We start from the raw sequence: 15,153 nt of genomic DNA on the forward strand, positions 1-15,153 counted from the left end.
GCCTTTCTAAGTGGCTGACAGTTGTAGTAGATGGTGGTTCTCACTTATTAAAGGGGGGTTTGGCCCTCAAGTGTTTCTACCTGCAACAGAAAGCAAAGCAAGAAGGCAGAAAGAAGGAATCAGGAAAGAAATGGGGACTCAATTCATGTGGCTGTTCTCATCACATCATTTCACACTGCAGTGAGCAGCTGTTGTTTAGACTCCAGAATGAAATGTTGTTGACCAGGTAACTGGAATATTCTGGCAATGACTCAAAGCTTCCTTCTAGCTGTACAATGAACTCAAAGCTTCATTTTAGCTGTACAAAGGAGAGATAATTAGGAGGACAAGAGGAGGAAATAGTCCCTGCTTCTTTGCTGAGGCTTACATCAAAACCAACAATTAACATCTCAGTTGAGTACTCTGCTCATTAGAAATCTCCCATTACATATATCTTTGCCTGCACAGTAAAAGTGATTGTGAACATGAGGGGAGTGAACTCTAGAAATAACTATCCACTATTACTCTTCAGATGAATCCCAGCACTCAAACATTAAGGAAAATTACATCTCCTATGCAAACAAGTGAGAAAACAAAGAAAAAAAAAAAAAAACATGTAACTGTTACTTGTGTGCTGCATTCTGTGTGCATAGACTGGCATATAAAATATTGAATACAATATCAATACAATTTTTTCTGACTTTTTCCCATTTGTGCCACACTTTTAGCTTTGTATCTAAACCTCTTTTATTTCCAACACTAAATTTAGCAATAGCAACCTTAGTTGGCAAGCATATAAAAGTAAATCAAAGCTCCATTTGGCTCAGGGAGGAATTTGTGTCACCTGTTACTTTCTGGTTTTATTGGTTTAAAAAGTTACTTTCTGGTTCTATTGGTTTAAAAAGAGAGGTGGAAATAAAAATTCCAAGAAAACCAGGGCACATAGGGATAAGTGCATTTTGATAAATTATATTAATTTTCATGAAACAGACAGTTGACTCCCAGGATTTTCAGTTTTAATGTGACCTTCAGCTTTCATAAAACAATAGTCTATTTCTTCATCAGCACGCTACAGTAATTTCCTTGTTTTGCTTTTCCATGGACAGATCAAAAGCTGCCCTGCTAAGTCATCCATCCCAGGCCTTTCTGCTGAGTTTCACTCTTCATCATCTTATCCCTTTTTTTGTGCACACTACAAATTCATTTCAGCACACCACTGCTACAGTCTAAGGCTTCCAACATACTGGGATTCCATACTGGCATTAGAGAATGCATACAAGGTAAAACTACATTTTGTTTAGCTTTGGATAAACTCCAACTGAACAAAAGAACCTCTGGGTTCATTGCCAGCTGCCAACCGTGTGGCTAAATAATATTTCATCCTGGAATCCCAAGAGTCTGGATTAATAAACTGCCATAATAACACTCAGACATGGTTCTTTCTAAACCTTCCCTAGCAGCTTCTATTGATAATGCAATACTTATTTCTATATTACTAGTACCAAAATTCTGCATGTTATTGCACAGTTAAGTATTGTAAAAAGTAATTGCTGATCTGAATAATTATGAATTGCAACTATATCCAAGGCTTTAGGCACCTGCTGTAGGTGATTCCTCTCATGTTGTCTTGGACACCAGGCAAGTTTTCTGACATTCTTTCCTGTATAAGGGTAATTAACTATGTAGCTTAAAAAGCACTGTCATGTCTAAATGCAAGCATGTTTCACCCAAGTAATTGCTGACGGGTCCAGCTTCAACACCTGTGAGTTCCTAAAATTCTGTTGAATCTCCATATGATTTGCCATGGAAATAAGTCCCTGGTTTTTCTTCCAAAGACTAATATTTAGGGAATCATGTCCAACTGTATTTTCCAGATGTACAAGTTTTCAGTTAAAATGTTTTTTTTAGGTTTGCTTTTATGTTTCACTCTTTCAAGACTGATTTATTTACAATAATCAGATCAAAATAGATCTTTACAATCTACAAATTTACAAAGATAATATCCCTCACCTCCCTACTGAGATAAGGACTTCAGCAAACCAGGTGTGCAGTTTTTAGATGACACAGATTAAGTTGTACTCTCAGCACTTACAAACTTAATGTCAAAGAAACCCAAATTGTACTTTACTCTGTAGGAGATGCTTAACCCAAATTGTACTTTAGTCTGTAGGACATGCTCATCTATTTCAACTCTTCCACTTTTTTAGCCTCTCAAACCCTTCCTTGATATTCAGGGTGTAGGTATATGTCAAATAACCCCTGTCAACCCACAATTTGTAAAATCCCTTTCCCTCACAAGAGATATAAGTCCATTCCAGCTCCTCTCAGAGACCCTGTGAGTCTCTAGTCCTGCAAGGACCTTGGAACTGCTGGATTCCTGAACCCACTCAAAGGCCCACTGAGACAAAGGAGATTGTGAATTTCACTTGGAGATACAAATTTTATTGCAAAATTAGAAAGAGAAGGGCACGCTATGAACATACATATGAACAAAAAAGGAACTATATTAGCGACAATCAGACCAAACAATAATAAAATGGTATAACTTTTTTTTCCCATAAATATCTCTGTATCTGTTTTATTAATAACACCTTTCACACAAAGAGGCCAGCATGAGAGATTCATACTGATTTTACCCTCAGCTCTTCCTTTCCTGTTTGTTTTGTTGGTATCCACTTGCTCTGCACTGCACATCCCAGAATATCCTGAAGTATATGTTGCCCATTGCTCCAATCATGTGAAGGTATATTTGATAGCTCTAATTAGACTTCTGAAGAATAGTGTATAGAAGCGCTGGGTCCCTACCTCTTATCACCTATGCAATCATCCCTAGGGCACCAAACAATTGCAAAGAAAATAATACAAAGGAATTTCCTAAGAGAAAAAAAGACCTTATTTAGGACTATTAGAAAGCTGAGTAGTGGCATGTCATGTGTTCAGTAGTGACTTTTTAGCACTCTTTACCTCTCACCTTGAAAAATAATGCAAAATGTCCCAAGGTCAAAACCTGTTGGAAGTTAAACTGAAATATGTTAGGAAAGCTCCTTCACCTTTTTCTGCCTGAGATCCACTTGAGTTAGGGAATTACAAAGACACAGAGTGTTACTGACAAACAGAGAAAGACCATTACAGTATAATGGTAGGCATGTTCATTCTGCTTTCAAGAGAAAACTCTTCACAGCCAGTAAGTAAACTGAAAAGTAAACTTCTCAGGCATTCAAAATCAGCTGAAGGCTGCTTTTGCCATAAACCCAAGTAGGTCAAGGGATCTACCTGGGAAATTCAGTTTTTAGGAGTAAATGGCAGGATGGACATTGTCAGATTTCAATGGATGTGCTCCATAAAATAGCAGCCATGTTCCACCAACCAGCAAGAAGGAAACACAGATTTTCCTAGGTGCTGTGGGGTTTGCAGAATGTATGTTCTGGATCACAAACCCTCAGATCATAAACCCTCTCCATCACGTGACATTAAAGAAGAATGATTTTAGGTGTGGTCCTGAACAACAGCAAGCCTTTGAACAAATGAATCAGGAGATTGTTCATGGAGTAGTCCCTGGGCCAGTCAGGACAGGTTAAGATGTGAAAAATGTGCCCTACAATGCAGTCAGACAAAATGGTCCTTCCTGGAGTCCTGGTGAAATGTATCCAGGAGACTAGGGGATGAGGGCTGAAGTTCTTGAGTCAGGGATGCAAAAGATCTGAGGCTTTCTACACTCCAGCTGAAAAAGATCCTTGCAGCTTCTGATGGGATTTGAGCTGCCTCAGAAGTGATTGGTACCAAAGCACAGCTTCTTCTGGCATCCTGACTGCCAGTGCTGGACTGGATGTGCAAAGAGAAAGTGCTTTCCAAGCATCATGGCTATGTGGAAGGACTGGATTGCTCTGACCATACAGCAAGCTCAAACTGGAAACCCCAATCACTCAGGGATCTCAGAAGTCATCACAAACTGGATTGAAAGTGAAATTTTTGGAGTATCATCACCAGAGGAGGAAAAGGTTGCACATTCTGAGGAGGTCCTACACTACAATCAGCTGCCAGAAAATGCAAAGCAATGCGCTCTCTTCACTGATGGTTTCTTATATATTGTAGGAACAAATTGAAAGTGTAAAGGTGCTGTATGAAGTCCTACACTATTGAGGGACAAGGTGGATCCAGTCAGTTCACAAAGCTGAAAGCTGTCCAGCTGGCTTTAGATATCACTGAATGAGAGAAATGGCCAGTGCTTTACCTCTACTCTGAATTGCCGATGGTGGCAAATGCTCTGTAGGGGGAGCTGGACCAATGGAAAAAGACCAATTGGCAGTACAAAGGGAAACCCATCTGGGCTGCAGAAGTGTGGCACCTCTGCCCAGGTGGAAAAGTTGGCTGTAAAGTACATTGTGCGGGTGCACAATACCTAAGAGTTGGGCGACTGAAGAATATCAAAACAATGGAAAGATGGATCAAGCTGCCAAGGTTGAAGTGTCTCAGGTGGATCTGGACTGGTGTGAGTTATCTGGAAGGGTGAATTATTTCTGCCTCTATGTACCCATGATGTCTCAGGTAAGAGATGCAACAACCGGGTAGGCTTGTGATTGACGGGTGGACTTAACCCTGAACACTCTCTCCCTGGTTATCCCAGACTGTTTTACAAACACAAGAAAAACCTTGAAGACTCTTACTGATTTTTTTTTTATAGTATTTTATTTAAGATATAAATATTGAACATAGTCACTTGCTATCAGAGTTTGAACAGGTGCTAAGTGCAAGGCAGACTTTAAGACTGATTTTGCTGCAGATATGAAATAGTTTTGCCAAATCACACTACAGCCTCTTTTGACCTCATTAGCTTTAGTTGTTTGTTGAGGCTGTGCAATGCAAAATTCAAATAATGGCTGCTGACCAGAAGTCAATGTTTAGAAAAGATGAAGAGTGCTGCTGCTGTCATATAAAAAGGACTGAAAAATGTTTGCCTTTTCCTAGAAGTTAGACACAGAAGTATTTTTATTTAAAAAAATATTCAGGAAAACAAGGGAATAAATGTCAGTGATATTCAATCTCTCTGCCATCACTGAGGAGCCAACAGGAGTAGTTTATTTAGTACTGCTGTTATCACATGATAGTTATGTTAGAGTCTGGTCTCTACGTGATCACCAAAAGCCCAAGCCGCCTCAATGCCTTCCTGCGACCACACAGGATCTGTGGCAAACCAGCAGGAACATCAGTTGCATCTTTGTGATGGAATATTAATGGGAATTGCATGAATCTGTGTGCTTCAAAAACAGTGACCAGAGCAATTAAATGACACCAAATGTTTGCTTATGTTTACGTACAACTTGATAATGAACATCAAAACAAGAACACGTCTATTACTGGCATGTGGAGAATAGCTCAGACTTGTGAATGGGCAATATTTTCTCTTTATGATCCATTGAACAACCCTGACAAGCCCTGCAGTAAAATGCCATGCTGACACTCAGTCTTGAATATTGTCTTTTGATCAAAGGATGAGCAAAATTGCTGGTAAAAAAAGGCTTTTACAAATTCTAGCTATAACAAAAACCTTATGCCATTTCTAAATAACTCTATCCAGATCTCTTCTGCCCTTTCCATCCTTAAAATTACTGACTTAATTAATATGCATCTCCTTACTAAAAGTTAGATGTCCTTCTAGAATGCAATTTTAATCAAGTTGTCCTTGAGGCCTGGTGTTTTCTTTTAAATGACGCCTAAAGATCTTACCCATTAGAAAAAAAATTCCCAGACAAAGCATATATTAAATTGGTGTGCTTGTCTCCAACACATGAACTCAGTAAACCCTCACCCTGGCACCCCCAAATGAAAAGGTATTTTTTTCTTTCACCTCACAATATCCCAGTTGTCTGCAATTCTGTACCATCACACTTCCATAGCCACACATCTCATGGCTTGGCACCAGCAGGGAAGGGAAAGGTGGAGAATGGTTACTTAATATAAGCAGGTAAAAAGCTCATGAAATGTTATTGCATCTACTTTATTTTATTTCTGCTGTGGTCTTGGCTTGCTCCCTTCACAAATTGCATGGACAATTCACCACCAGAGAGAGAAAATCACAGTGAGCACATTCTTTAGTTCACCACACCTGCATGTCCAGGGGCTCTCTCTGCACAGATCCTCTCCCAGATAATAAGCATAAAATATAAAAACACAAAATAAAGCAAAAATTGGATATGATGCTCCCTAGATGTAGACTTCCACCTTCTCCAAGATCAACTTCTGATGAAACAAGCATGAAACATGGGCATCAAGGGACCAGGCTTCATTCCCTATGATCCCATCAACTCCTGCCTGACAGGAGTCCTAATTTATTGTTGTCAAAACCAGTAATTTGGCTGTTTTAATCTGTGCAAGAACTTCACCCATTTTTTATGCAGCTCCTGTATGGAAGTGGATGGATAAGTATCAATTCAAAATAAACTTTTAAAGATTAAAGGAAATGTATATAGTTACTGCTAACAATATGTTTATAGCCTAACACCATGACCATGTTGCATACCAAACACTTTTTATCAGTGTATATCTGTATGTCTGATGATGCTCCTGTGAGTCTCACTCAGAAACATCTTGTTCTCATTAACTAATTTTCAGCCTTTCTGATTAATAGGTCTTCAAATTAAATAGATTTAAAACTCCATTTATGACAATTTTCTACTACTTTTAGATTACATCTCAAAATTAATCAAGGATTGTCTTACCATAAAAAACTATGAGTAAAAGTAATCAGTGGAAATGCCATAGCAAGTTCACTGAAAAAGTGTGTAAAAATATATTTGTAATTAAAAAAACTTGCAGTAGCAGCAAGATCAACAGTACTCACAATCCAGCAGGGTGGTTATTTCATTGTTGCATCCTACAAGAAGTGTACACTTTTAGTGTGTCACTTCATTTCTGAGGTGACACAGAAATTTCTCCATAATATTCGTATGAGCATTACATAATTGTATATGTATGCTATTTTTTGTTATTAATTTATTCCCTGCTGAATTCAGTGCAGTCAGGAAGGCTTTGTCTCTTCTGTCTGCTGTAAAACCAGAGCTTTCATGCAGGATTTTGGTCAAAGTGGCAAAGGTCTTCTGCAAAAATGTAAATATTTCTGAAGACATCCCAGGATTGAGCCCATAGCATCCCAGAAAGGGCTTCAGCACCATTCCTGCTAGAAAAATGTCAGTGCTGCAGACATGAAGGATTTCAGATACTCGATGACCACTTTTGCAGTCTCCTAGCAGCCATACAACTACATGTTGTGCTGGCAACAACAACCACTCTCCTTCCAAATACATCTCTGCTTGCCAAAAGCACAACAGTATGTGCAGGGTTTCAACTCCCCTAGGAAATCCACTGAGGTGGTGATGTGCTGTCATCATTAGGCATCATACAGGCCTGTCACAGTTGGACTGCTGTTAATGTGCATGGACCTATGCAAGGATACTGGAAAAGCTGAATGCTGCAAAAGCAATAACTTCAAATCAGCGGGTGAAATGAAATGTTTCTCAGTGAGACTCATAGGAGCATCATCAGACACACAGATACACTCTGATAAAAAGTGCTTGGTATGCAACATGGTTATGGTGTTAGGCTATAAACATATTTCTAGCAGCACATTATATACATCTCCTTTAATTGGTTATTCTTTACATTTCTCTTTACAGAAGTTAGTACCACTAACTAATGTTAAAAGTAGCATGTTTTATTCTAAAACTTTCTATCTCCATTCTGTCAGAGATGTTTTCTGTTATCTCTGCTCTAATTAAAGTAAATATGCATACCTGATGCAAAATTAAGTTTACAGTAAATCTGTACAAATAAAATGTCAATTTTAAGCACCATTTAATTATCATAACGTGTACAAACATACACATACAGTTGCACACACGAACGACACAAGTGCACTTTGTAAACATTGTGGGTGTAAAATTCCACGATGGAGCAGCTGTTCAACCACCTGGGACGATCACTCTGCTTTCACACTTGTCAATTCCAGCCACAGTCCTGTCAGCTACACTTGTCTGCTCAGCTGACTAAAAACGTCTGGATAAAACCGGGCAGATCTTCGTTTAATTTCTACTTTCATTAGCAAGCTACTGATGGCAAGCTGCCGGGCCAGGAGCCACGGAGGCACGGCGTACGAAGCCTGCGGCGCCGGACCCTCGCTGAGGCACGGCGGCCTCTGCAGCGCTCGTCGCTTCTCCGGCAGCGGGGGGGAAAGCGAGAATATCCCTTTTCCAAGAGAAAACGGGGAGCGTGCCGATGTGTGGGGTGTGCCGCCGGCCTCGCGCTGCACGGGCCCAGGACACGGGTGCCCGGAGCCGCGGGGGTCTCAGCGCGGCACCCATCGGAAGCGGTGCCCGCCGGCGGCGGTGCGCAGAGTGAAGGCGTTTCCCTGCGGGAAGGCCAGGGTGCGGATGGCGCCCGCCTCCCCCAGCGCCGCCCGCAGGCTGCCGCCCCCCTCCAGCTCCCGGCCGGCCGGGCGCGGGGAGGCACGGCCGGTGCGCAGTCCGCGGAAGGCGCCGTGCAGGCGCGGGTCCGGCCGCGGGCGCTTGGCTGTGGGGCTGCCCCCGGGGCTGCCCCCCGCCCTGTCCCCCGCGCTGCCCCCCAGGCTTCGCAGGGCGGCGCGACACTTCTCCGACACGGCCCGCAGCATGGCGTCCACGCCCTCCGCGTCCTCCAGGCCGCTCCCGGACGGGGCTGCGGCGGCAGCAGCAGCGGTGGGAGGAGGAGGTAAAGGATGAAAATGAGGAAGAGGAGGAGGGACTGTCTCTTCGGCGCTTTGCGGGAGCATCAGCGTCTGCCGGCGAGAGGGAGCGCGAGTTCCGAGATCTGCGCCGCACAGCCCCGTCCTGTTCCGCACCACACTGTTCTCCACTGCTCCATCCCATACCGCATGGCCCACTCCCACACCTCGCTGCCCTGCCCCGAGCCGTACCACGCTGACCGACCCCCATTGCCCTGTTCCACCCCGCACTGCTTTACCCCACACCACGTACCAATCCACGTTGCCCTGCCCCACACCACCCTGTTCTGCACCACACGATGCCCACAACCCCACATTTCACAATCCCATTCCACATCTCCCCCCAACCCAGTCCTTGTCCCACCCCATGCTGCCTCGCCCTGCACCCTATTCCCCTCTGCTCCCGACATCACACTGTCCCCCAGGGACAAGCTGGGCCGTGGGGCAGGCAGGCCAGATGGTGAGCAGCACTCACGTCAAGGACAGCGGCCAGCTGCCTGGCCTGACTTGCCAGCTCCTTCAGCTGCACGTTGCTCTCCCTCAGTGTCACCAGCTCTTCCTGCCTCTGTGTGAGGGTCTCCTGCAGCTGCAAAGGACAAATGAGGAAAAGGGTGGTTGAGACAGCCACATTGTCCAGGAGCCTGCCCTTGCAGTTGCCTCAACAGGATGCGACAGAACACAGCGCAGTCTGGGGGCTTCAGGGTCTCTACCTGGCTGTTTGCTTCTAGGGCATCTCCCAATGCTTTCTGGTGCTGGTCAGCCAGGTCCCTCCAGCACGGCTCAGGGGAAGACAGGTTCTGTGGGGGAACCAGTGTGCTGCTCTGCAGCTGCGGAGTGCAGGGGCCAAAAGCCACCTCCTCACCAAGTGAGAAATCATAGTCAGTACAGTCCAGTGGTGGTGGCATTAAGGTGGATACATCTGAAAGGAATAGCCACAAGTGTTAAGTGGAGGTATTAATGTCTGTTCTCCTCAACCCCAGCATACCATTCTGGTTCTAAACACCGCTCTGGATGTTCGCTCTGGACATGTCCCTCTGAAACACTTTTACTCTAGAGAGTTGTGCACCCTGAATCTGTTTGGATTTAATTTGTCTCCTGTGGGAAAAAGCTCAGTGACAGCTCAAGTCTCTAAGGGAGTGAGCAGGAATGCACTATCTCACAGACTATCCCATGCTGGGACAAACACACAGTGAGTGGGCATCTAAAATTCCAAAAGCAAAGCAAAAAAGGAGTCTGAATGCAGCATGACTGCAGATGTGCACACACAGGTACGTTTGGCTCAGGTAAGGAAAAATATCTACTTGCCAGGTATAAAATCACCGACAGTATCCCTGAGTTCCTGGAAATCAAACTCCGGCCCATCCTGGAAGCAGGGACCCTGTCAGGGGTGAAGGAAATGATCCAGTGAGCAGGGCTCAGGGCTCAGACCTGCCTACACCACTGCCCATACTATTTCAACAGTGTCTGCTACCCGTGCTCAGCACCTTATCACAATTCCAGCACCCCCAGGCACCATCCCCTTGCCACCTGTAACCCATCTGACACATGGGACAAGATGCTGTCCTCTGCTGCGCCCATTTCTCAGATGGAAAACCTGAGGCTAGGGAAGTTGCTAGCCTCCATCTACTTGAGAGAGCTACCCCTTCAGGTGCCAAGAGCAGCCTAGGCTGCTCTGAACAGTAGGTTTACCTGCTGCAGGGTCACAAGGCCAGCTGGGGTGGTGGGAAGCATGGGGGCAGAGGCTGTCAAATCCTGCCAGTTGATGGTGCTGAGCACTGGGGACAGTCAGAGACAAAGATGAGTAGCACGGGCAGAGGCGGACGTAGTGAATGGAGCATGGCAAAACGAGAAGCACGTCTGGGGAGCATCTTCGATGTGCACAGCCAGGGAATACAAGACTGGGAAACAGGGTGCAAAGCCACCAAGGAGGATACAGTGGGGCTCATGGAGAGGGGTCATGGCCGGGGGGATACAGTGGAGGGTAAGGTGGGGGTATCAAGACTGGGGAGCACGGTGAGGGACACCAGAGGGGCGCAGAAGGAGGAACGGGGAAGGGTACACGCCTGGGGGGTTAAGGCTGTCCGCCGCAGGCTGACTCACCCAGGGCGGGCGCGGCGGCGGCCGGAGAGGCGTCGCTGCGGCGCGGACGGGGCGGGGGAGCTCGGGGATTCAGGGCAGCCGGGGGCGTCCACGCCGTGCCCCCGCCGGGCCGGGCCGGCTTCTTGGCTAGGCGGGCGGGCGGGCCCTGGACTGTGTTGGGGCAGATGCTGCCGAAGGCTCGGCGGCGGCCGCCCTGCTCCATGCTGGCGACGCGGCCCCGGCCTCGGCTCCAGCTCCGGTGCCGGCGGGCGCCCTCCGCCCCGCGTCCCGCTCGGCGCCGCCCCGCGAGCAGGGGCGCGGGGACCACGGCCATGGCGGGGGCTGCCCGCCCGCCTTCACTTCTCCGGGGCGCCGAAACCTCCCGCCACCTCCCTGGGCCGCGCCGCCGGCTCCCGCGCCCGCGGAACCCGGCCCCGCGCCTGTGGAGCCTGGGCGGGCCGAGGGGCTGCCCCGGAGGGAAACTGGAGGATAGGCGCTGCCTGCCGGCCCCGCCACCTCGGCCGCCCGCGCCCCCAGCAGCTCGGTGCCGCGCTCACGCCCGCGGATCTCTGCCGGGCAGCGCGGGCGTCAGCCTGGCGGCTGGGCTGGTTTTCATAATGGTGTTTGTTAAATCTCTCTAAGAGGTAGGTAGGGTCCGTCTGTGTTGAAAGCCACGGGGGACGGGGGGGCCCGGGTGGGGGGGTGTGTTACGTAGGAAAAAAAAACTGTCCACGGCATCTTGAATGCACCGACCCGCGCACCGGGAGAGGATATCCTCGCGTCGGCAGAGGGTCTTACCCGCTGCTACGGCATGTCCAGCTGAAATCACCGACGGGGTTGGCGGAGGTTGAGTTGCCTTTTATTCCCCAATGGTGGTCTTGTAGGTATTTTTTATAACAGCAGCGTGGACAAGGTTTGCCCGTTCGGCCTCAATACCTGACGGCAGGCAGAACTTGGAGCGCCGCCCGGCGTCCGGGTTCCCCCTGCGCTGAAAGGTGAGCACTCCCTAGGGCAGCTCAAGCTGTCTATGTCTTTTAACGCTACTTTCGTACACAGATACAAATAAAGAAAATGAAGTATTTTACAACACTATGACTGTTTTCTGCCTTTGAATGTGCCTACCTACTCAGGAGCGTGCATCTGGATTATAGACCTGTTAGAAAACTAAATAAACAAACAAACCAACCCAGCTGTTGTTATTATTCTACACTTTTCCTACACTTATGTCAGTGTATCTATTTTTGTTTTCCCCCTGAGCCATGACCAAGCCAGTCGGTGCCAGTTTGAAACGGGTGAAATAAAACCCCATAGACTGACCATAGAGCAGGTACTTTTTAATTGGAGATGAGGGGGATTTCTTCACCTAACTCACCCACCCTTTTCAAGTGCTTTGGTTTATTTATACAGTAAGTATTGCTTAATATTGCTACATCATTATAATGTCATCATATATGCACAGGAGCTAATTTACATAATGTTATCTCATGGTTATAAATTGTTCTTCTGTACTGTGCTTGTGCTTCCCCAATTTAGGTGGTCTTGAAGGTCTTCTCCAATGAAGGCTTAAGGTGTTCCTCACACCTGAACTTTTCAACTTTGTCTACGGAGCATGTGCTGTTATGGTGTTCCTTGGTTTTGAATTTAACGGGTCTAAATTCTTCATTTTGTGGCTAATTTGCTTTACATTTGCTAATTACTAATTAGTACATCCTGCTGCTTCTCAGTGTAGTTATACCTGTCTATTTTTGATACTACTTATCTATTTTTGAAACTATTCACCTGGTGAGTTTCTGTTTAATTAAGCATTAAACAACTAGTGAACCATATACTGGCTATTACATTGTATAGAAAATTATGATTCGGTTTATATTGGTATCTTATAACGCAAGATGTATAAATGTCTTGTAACTTTGACTCAAGTTATATAGGCATCACAGGGAATGACACTGTTGGGAGTTTTTATTTTGTGGGGGATTGAGTTAACTGACAAGGTGAATTCGTTATGTGCCAATGTGTTTCCACGCCCAGCTGTGTTGGCACACCGCCAGCAAATAAACGTATAGAGGTAACAAGCAGAAAAGATTCAACATTCAGTTGGTCCTTACAACGTCATCTTTATGGACCACCCTCCAATTAAATAACACAGTACGTGAGATTCAGTAAATTATTTACATGCTGGACTTAAAAAAAATACAGCAAAGGGACAGTGCAGATGACATGACACATAAAATCATTTGCAAAACGCCATCTAATTTTTAAGCACCAGTGACATTAAGGCTTAGTGGATCAGACTGCACCGACTCTGTGGAGCACAAACGCCGAGCCAGAGCCGTCTCCACCACCACCCGCTGTCAGCGGTCATCCCCAAGCCAGGGGCACTTCTGGGCCACCTCCGACGGCAGGAGGAGAGACAGGGACCGCCCGTTCAGAGACACCAGGAGCTGAAGCTGGTCCATGCAGTCCCGCAGGAGCTCTTCCGGGTAGCCACTGATTCGCAGGTCCAGGGGGCTGCAGTGCCGCAGGAGCCGGTCCGCAAGCCCCAGGCTGCTGGCGGCCAGCAGAGAGGGCGCGTATTTGGTGAAGGCATAGTCAGCCAGGCTGAGCTCCGCGACGCCCGCCGCCAGGCTCCGGGCGTCTGCCGCCTCCCCCGCGTCGGCCCCCCGAGCCTCCAGCCGCACCTGGCTGAAGTGCTCCAAAAAGAAGCTGACGGTGGGCGCCGCCAAGTCGAAGTTCAGGCGATGCAGGACGATGCACTCCAGATTGCGGAGCTGCTGGCGAGTGAAGGCGTCGCAGCAGAGGGAGAGAAGCTCTTTCACGCTAGGAGGGTGCACCTCCACCTGCGGGTGGGGACAGGAGTGAGGACGCTTCCGCCGGGAAGCAGTGCGGGGGAGCTGGCGCGGAGCCCGGCCTGTGTGTGGCCCCCTCAGTCTGGCCTCAGCGGGCCGCCACCGCCGGTGGCGGGGCAGCCGGGGCCGCCCCTACCTGTTTGCAGGCGATGAGCAGTGCTGTTACCCCCAGGAGCTGGAAGCAGTCGGCGGCCACTGGGGTAGTGGCGAGAAAGCGGTCGAGGATGTTGACGGCCAGGCAGAGCGCCTCCAAGGAGAGTCCGAAATGCCGGTGCACGGGGATGAGCCAGCTGACCAGCTTGCAGCGCGCCTCTGCTGTCACCTACGGCCCCGGCAGCGGGGATCAGGCGGGGCCGACTCCGGGCTCCCCCGCCCTCTCCCCGCCGCCGGCCCCGCTGCCCCACCTGCGGCTGCCGGGCGAGCGGCTCCCGCGGCTGGAAGCGGCTCTCCAGCCCCTTGCGGGAGCGGTACCAGCTCTCTCCGTAGTCACGGAAAGCCTGCAGCTCCTGCGCGTTCTCTCCTGCCGCCGCCGCCGCCGTCCCCGCCCCCAGGCGCCGCCGCCGCGCCGGGCGCCGCGGGCAGCTCCCAGGGGAGCCGCCGGGCCCCCGACGCTCCGGAGTGCCGCCGCATCGCCCGCTCGTCGCCGTCACCATGGGGTGGGCGGCCGTGCCAGGTCGGCTCTGGTCGCGGCGCTGGCTATTTGAGCGGAGTGGTGGACGCCAAAGCTGTCATGGCCCGCCTCCCGGGTACCCCGCCCCGCCCGTCCCGTCGTCTGGGCACTTAGGGGACCACAGTCTTCAAAACAAAATCCCAGCTACCGAAACGTCTGTCTCTTCTCTGCCGCTTGCCCTCGGGCCAGAAGGCTATGGTGGAGTCGCCATATGAGCCCTCGACCACGGCCTCCTCGCTCTTGCGCGGCACAGAGAGCAAACCAGACAGCAGTGCGGTCAACCCAGCTGAAGCTGCTGCATCGATTTTGCCATTACCAACGCAGGCGTCTCTCCAGCTCCTAGCAGTTCAACTCAGAATCTCGTAAGCTTTAACAGCTACCTATCAACTGCCCATAAGTAACACTTCCAGTGCAGGTCACCAGAAACAGCACAGGACAGCAGGGGAGAGCCAGGATTGCTGGAGCCCACGATGCAATCAGGGTCTCAGTTACACTTTCATCCATTGACTATTTATGTGATGGGTCACTATTTTAAACAGCTGAATGCAGGGAAAATAAAACAGTCCTGCACTCCAACCACCCATTTATTGTGTGCTGTAGATGTGGAAAGACCTAGAGAAAGAAAACCTCTTCTGGGTTAAGCACTGGGAAAGATCGAAGTGGGAAACAAGAGCTTAAAGAAGCCAAGGAGGGGATAGAAGTAAAAGGGGGGAAGAGGTGGGAATTCTACAGCATGAATGGCAGGAACAGGAACTCCTTTCTAAGGTGAGGTCAGAAACCAGGAGAACATGCTACCTTTAACAGAAAGAAATAACACATTGCAGGCC

The 15,153-nt window shown here is 48.2% G+C and overlaps 2 protein-coding genes across 2 annotated transcripts; both read right to left on the reverse strand.

The window, feature by feature from the left end:
* Positions 1–7,810: 7,810 nt before the first annotated feature.
* Positions 7,811–9,932, reverse strand: MCIDAS (multiciliate differentiation and DNA synthesis associated cell cycle protein). Its single transcript, XM_072922017.1, has 3 exons — positions 9,442–9,932; positions 9,207–9,317; positions 7,811–8,785 (listed from the first exon to the last, which is right to left on the reverse strand). Exons 1-3 carry the CDS (start codon positions 9,634–9,636, stop codon positions 8,318–8,320), a joined length of 774 nt encoding a protein of 257 aa, XP_072778118.1. The 5' UTR covers positions 9,637–9,932; the 3' UTR covers positions 7,811–8,317.
* A 2,822-nt stretch (positions 9,933–12,754) lies between these two features.
* Positions 12,755–15,085, reverse strand: CCNO (cyclin O). Its single transcript, XM_030258222.4, has 3 exons — positions 14,061–15,085; positions 13,793–13,978; positions 12,755–13,647 (listed from the first exon to the last, which is right to left on the reverse strand). The coding sequence occupies exons 1-3, from the start codon at positions 14,307–14,309 to the stop codon at positions 13,162–13,164; spliced, it is 921 nt and encodes a 306-aa protein (XP_030114082.4). The 5' UTR covers positions 14,310–15,085; the 3' UTR covers positions 12,755–13,161.
* Positions 15,086–15,153: the final 68 nt, after the last annotated feature.

This window comes from Taeniopygia guttata, chromosome Z (genome assembly GCF_048771995.1).
Source record: "Taeniopygia guttata chromosome Z, bTaeGut7.mat, whole genome shotgun sequence".
NCBI lineage: Eukaryota > Metazoa > Chordata > Aves > Passeriformes > Estrildidae > Taeniopygia > Taeniopygia guttata.

What these genes read in the sequence shown, in the direction of transcription:
- MCIDAS (XM_072922017.1), bottom strand. Translation starts at nt 9,636, where the DNA reads ATGCCACCACCACTGGACTGTACTGACTATGATTTCTCACTTGGTGAG. An exon ending in CCCTAGAAGCAAACAGCCAG is followed by an intron (nt 9,318 to 9,441) that starts GTAGAGACCCTG and finishes TGTCCTTTGCAG; the next exon opens with CTGCAGGAGACCCTCACACA. An exon ending in AGCTGGCCGCTGTCCTTGAC is followed by an intron (nt 8,786 to 9,206) that starts GTGAGTGCTGCT and finishes TCTCGCCGGCAG; the next exon opens with ACGCTGATGCTCCCGCAAAG.
- CCNO (XM_030258222.4), bottom strand. Translation starts at nt 14,309, where the DNA reads ATGGTGACGGCGACGAGCGGGCGATGCGGCGGCACTCCGGAGCGTCGG. An exon ending in CGCTCGCCCGGCAGCCGCAG is followed by an intron (nt 13,979 to 14,060) that starts GTGGGGCAGCGG and finishes CCGGGGCCGTAG; the next exon opens with GTGACAGCAGAGGCGCGCTG. An exon ending in TGCTCATCGCCTGCAAACAG is followed by an intron (nt 13,648 to 13,792) that starts GTAGGGGCGGCC and finishes CCCCACCCGCAG; the next exon opens with GTGGAGGTGCACCCTCCTAG.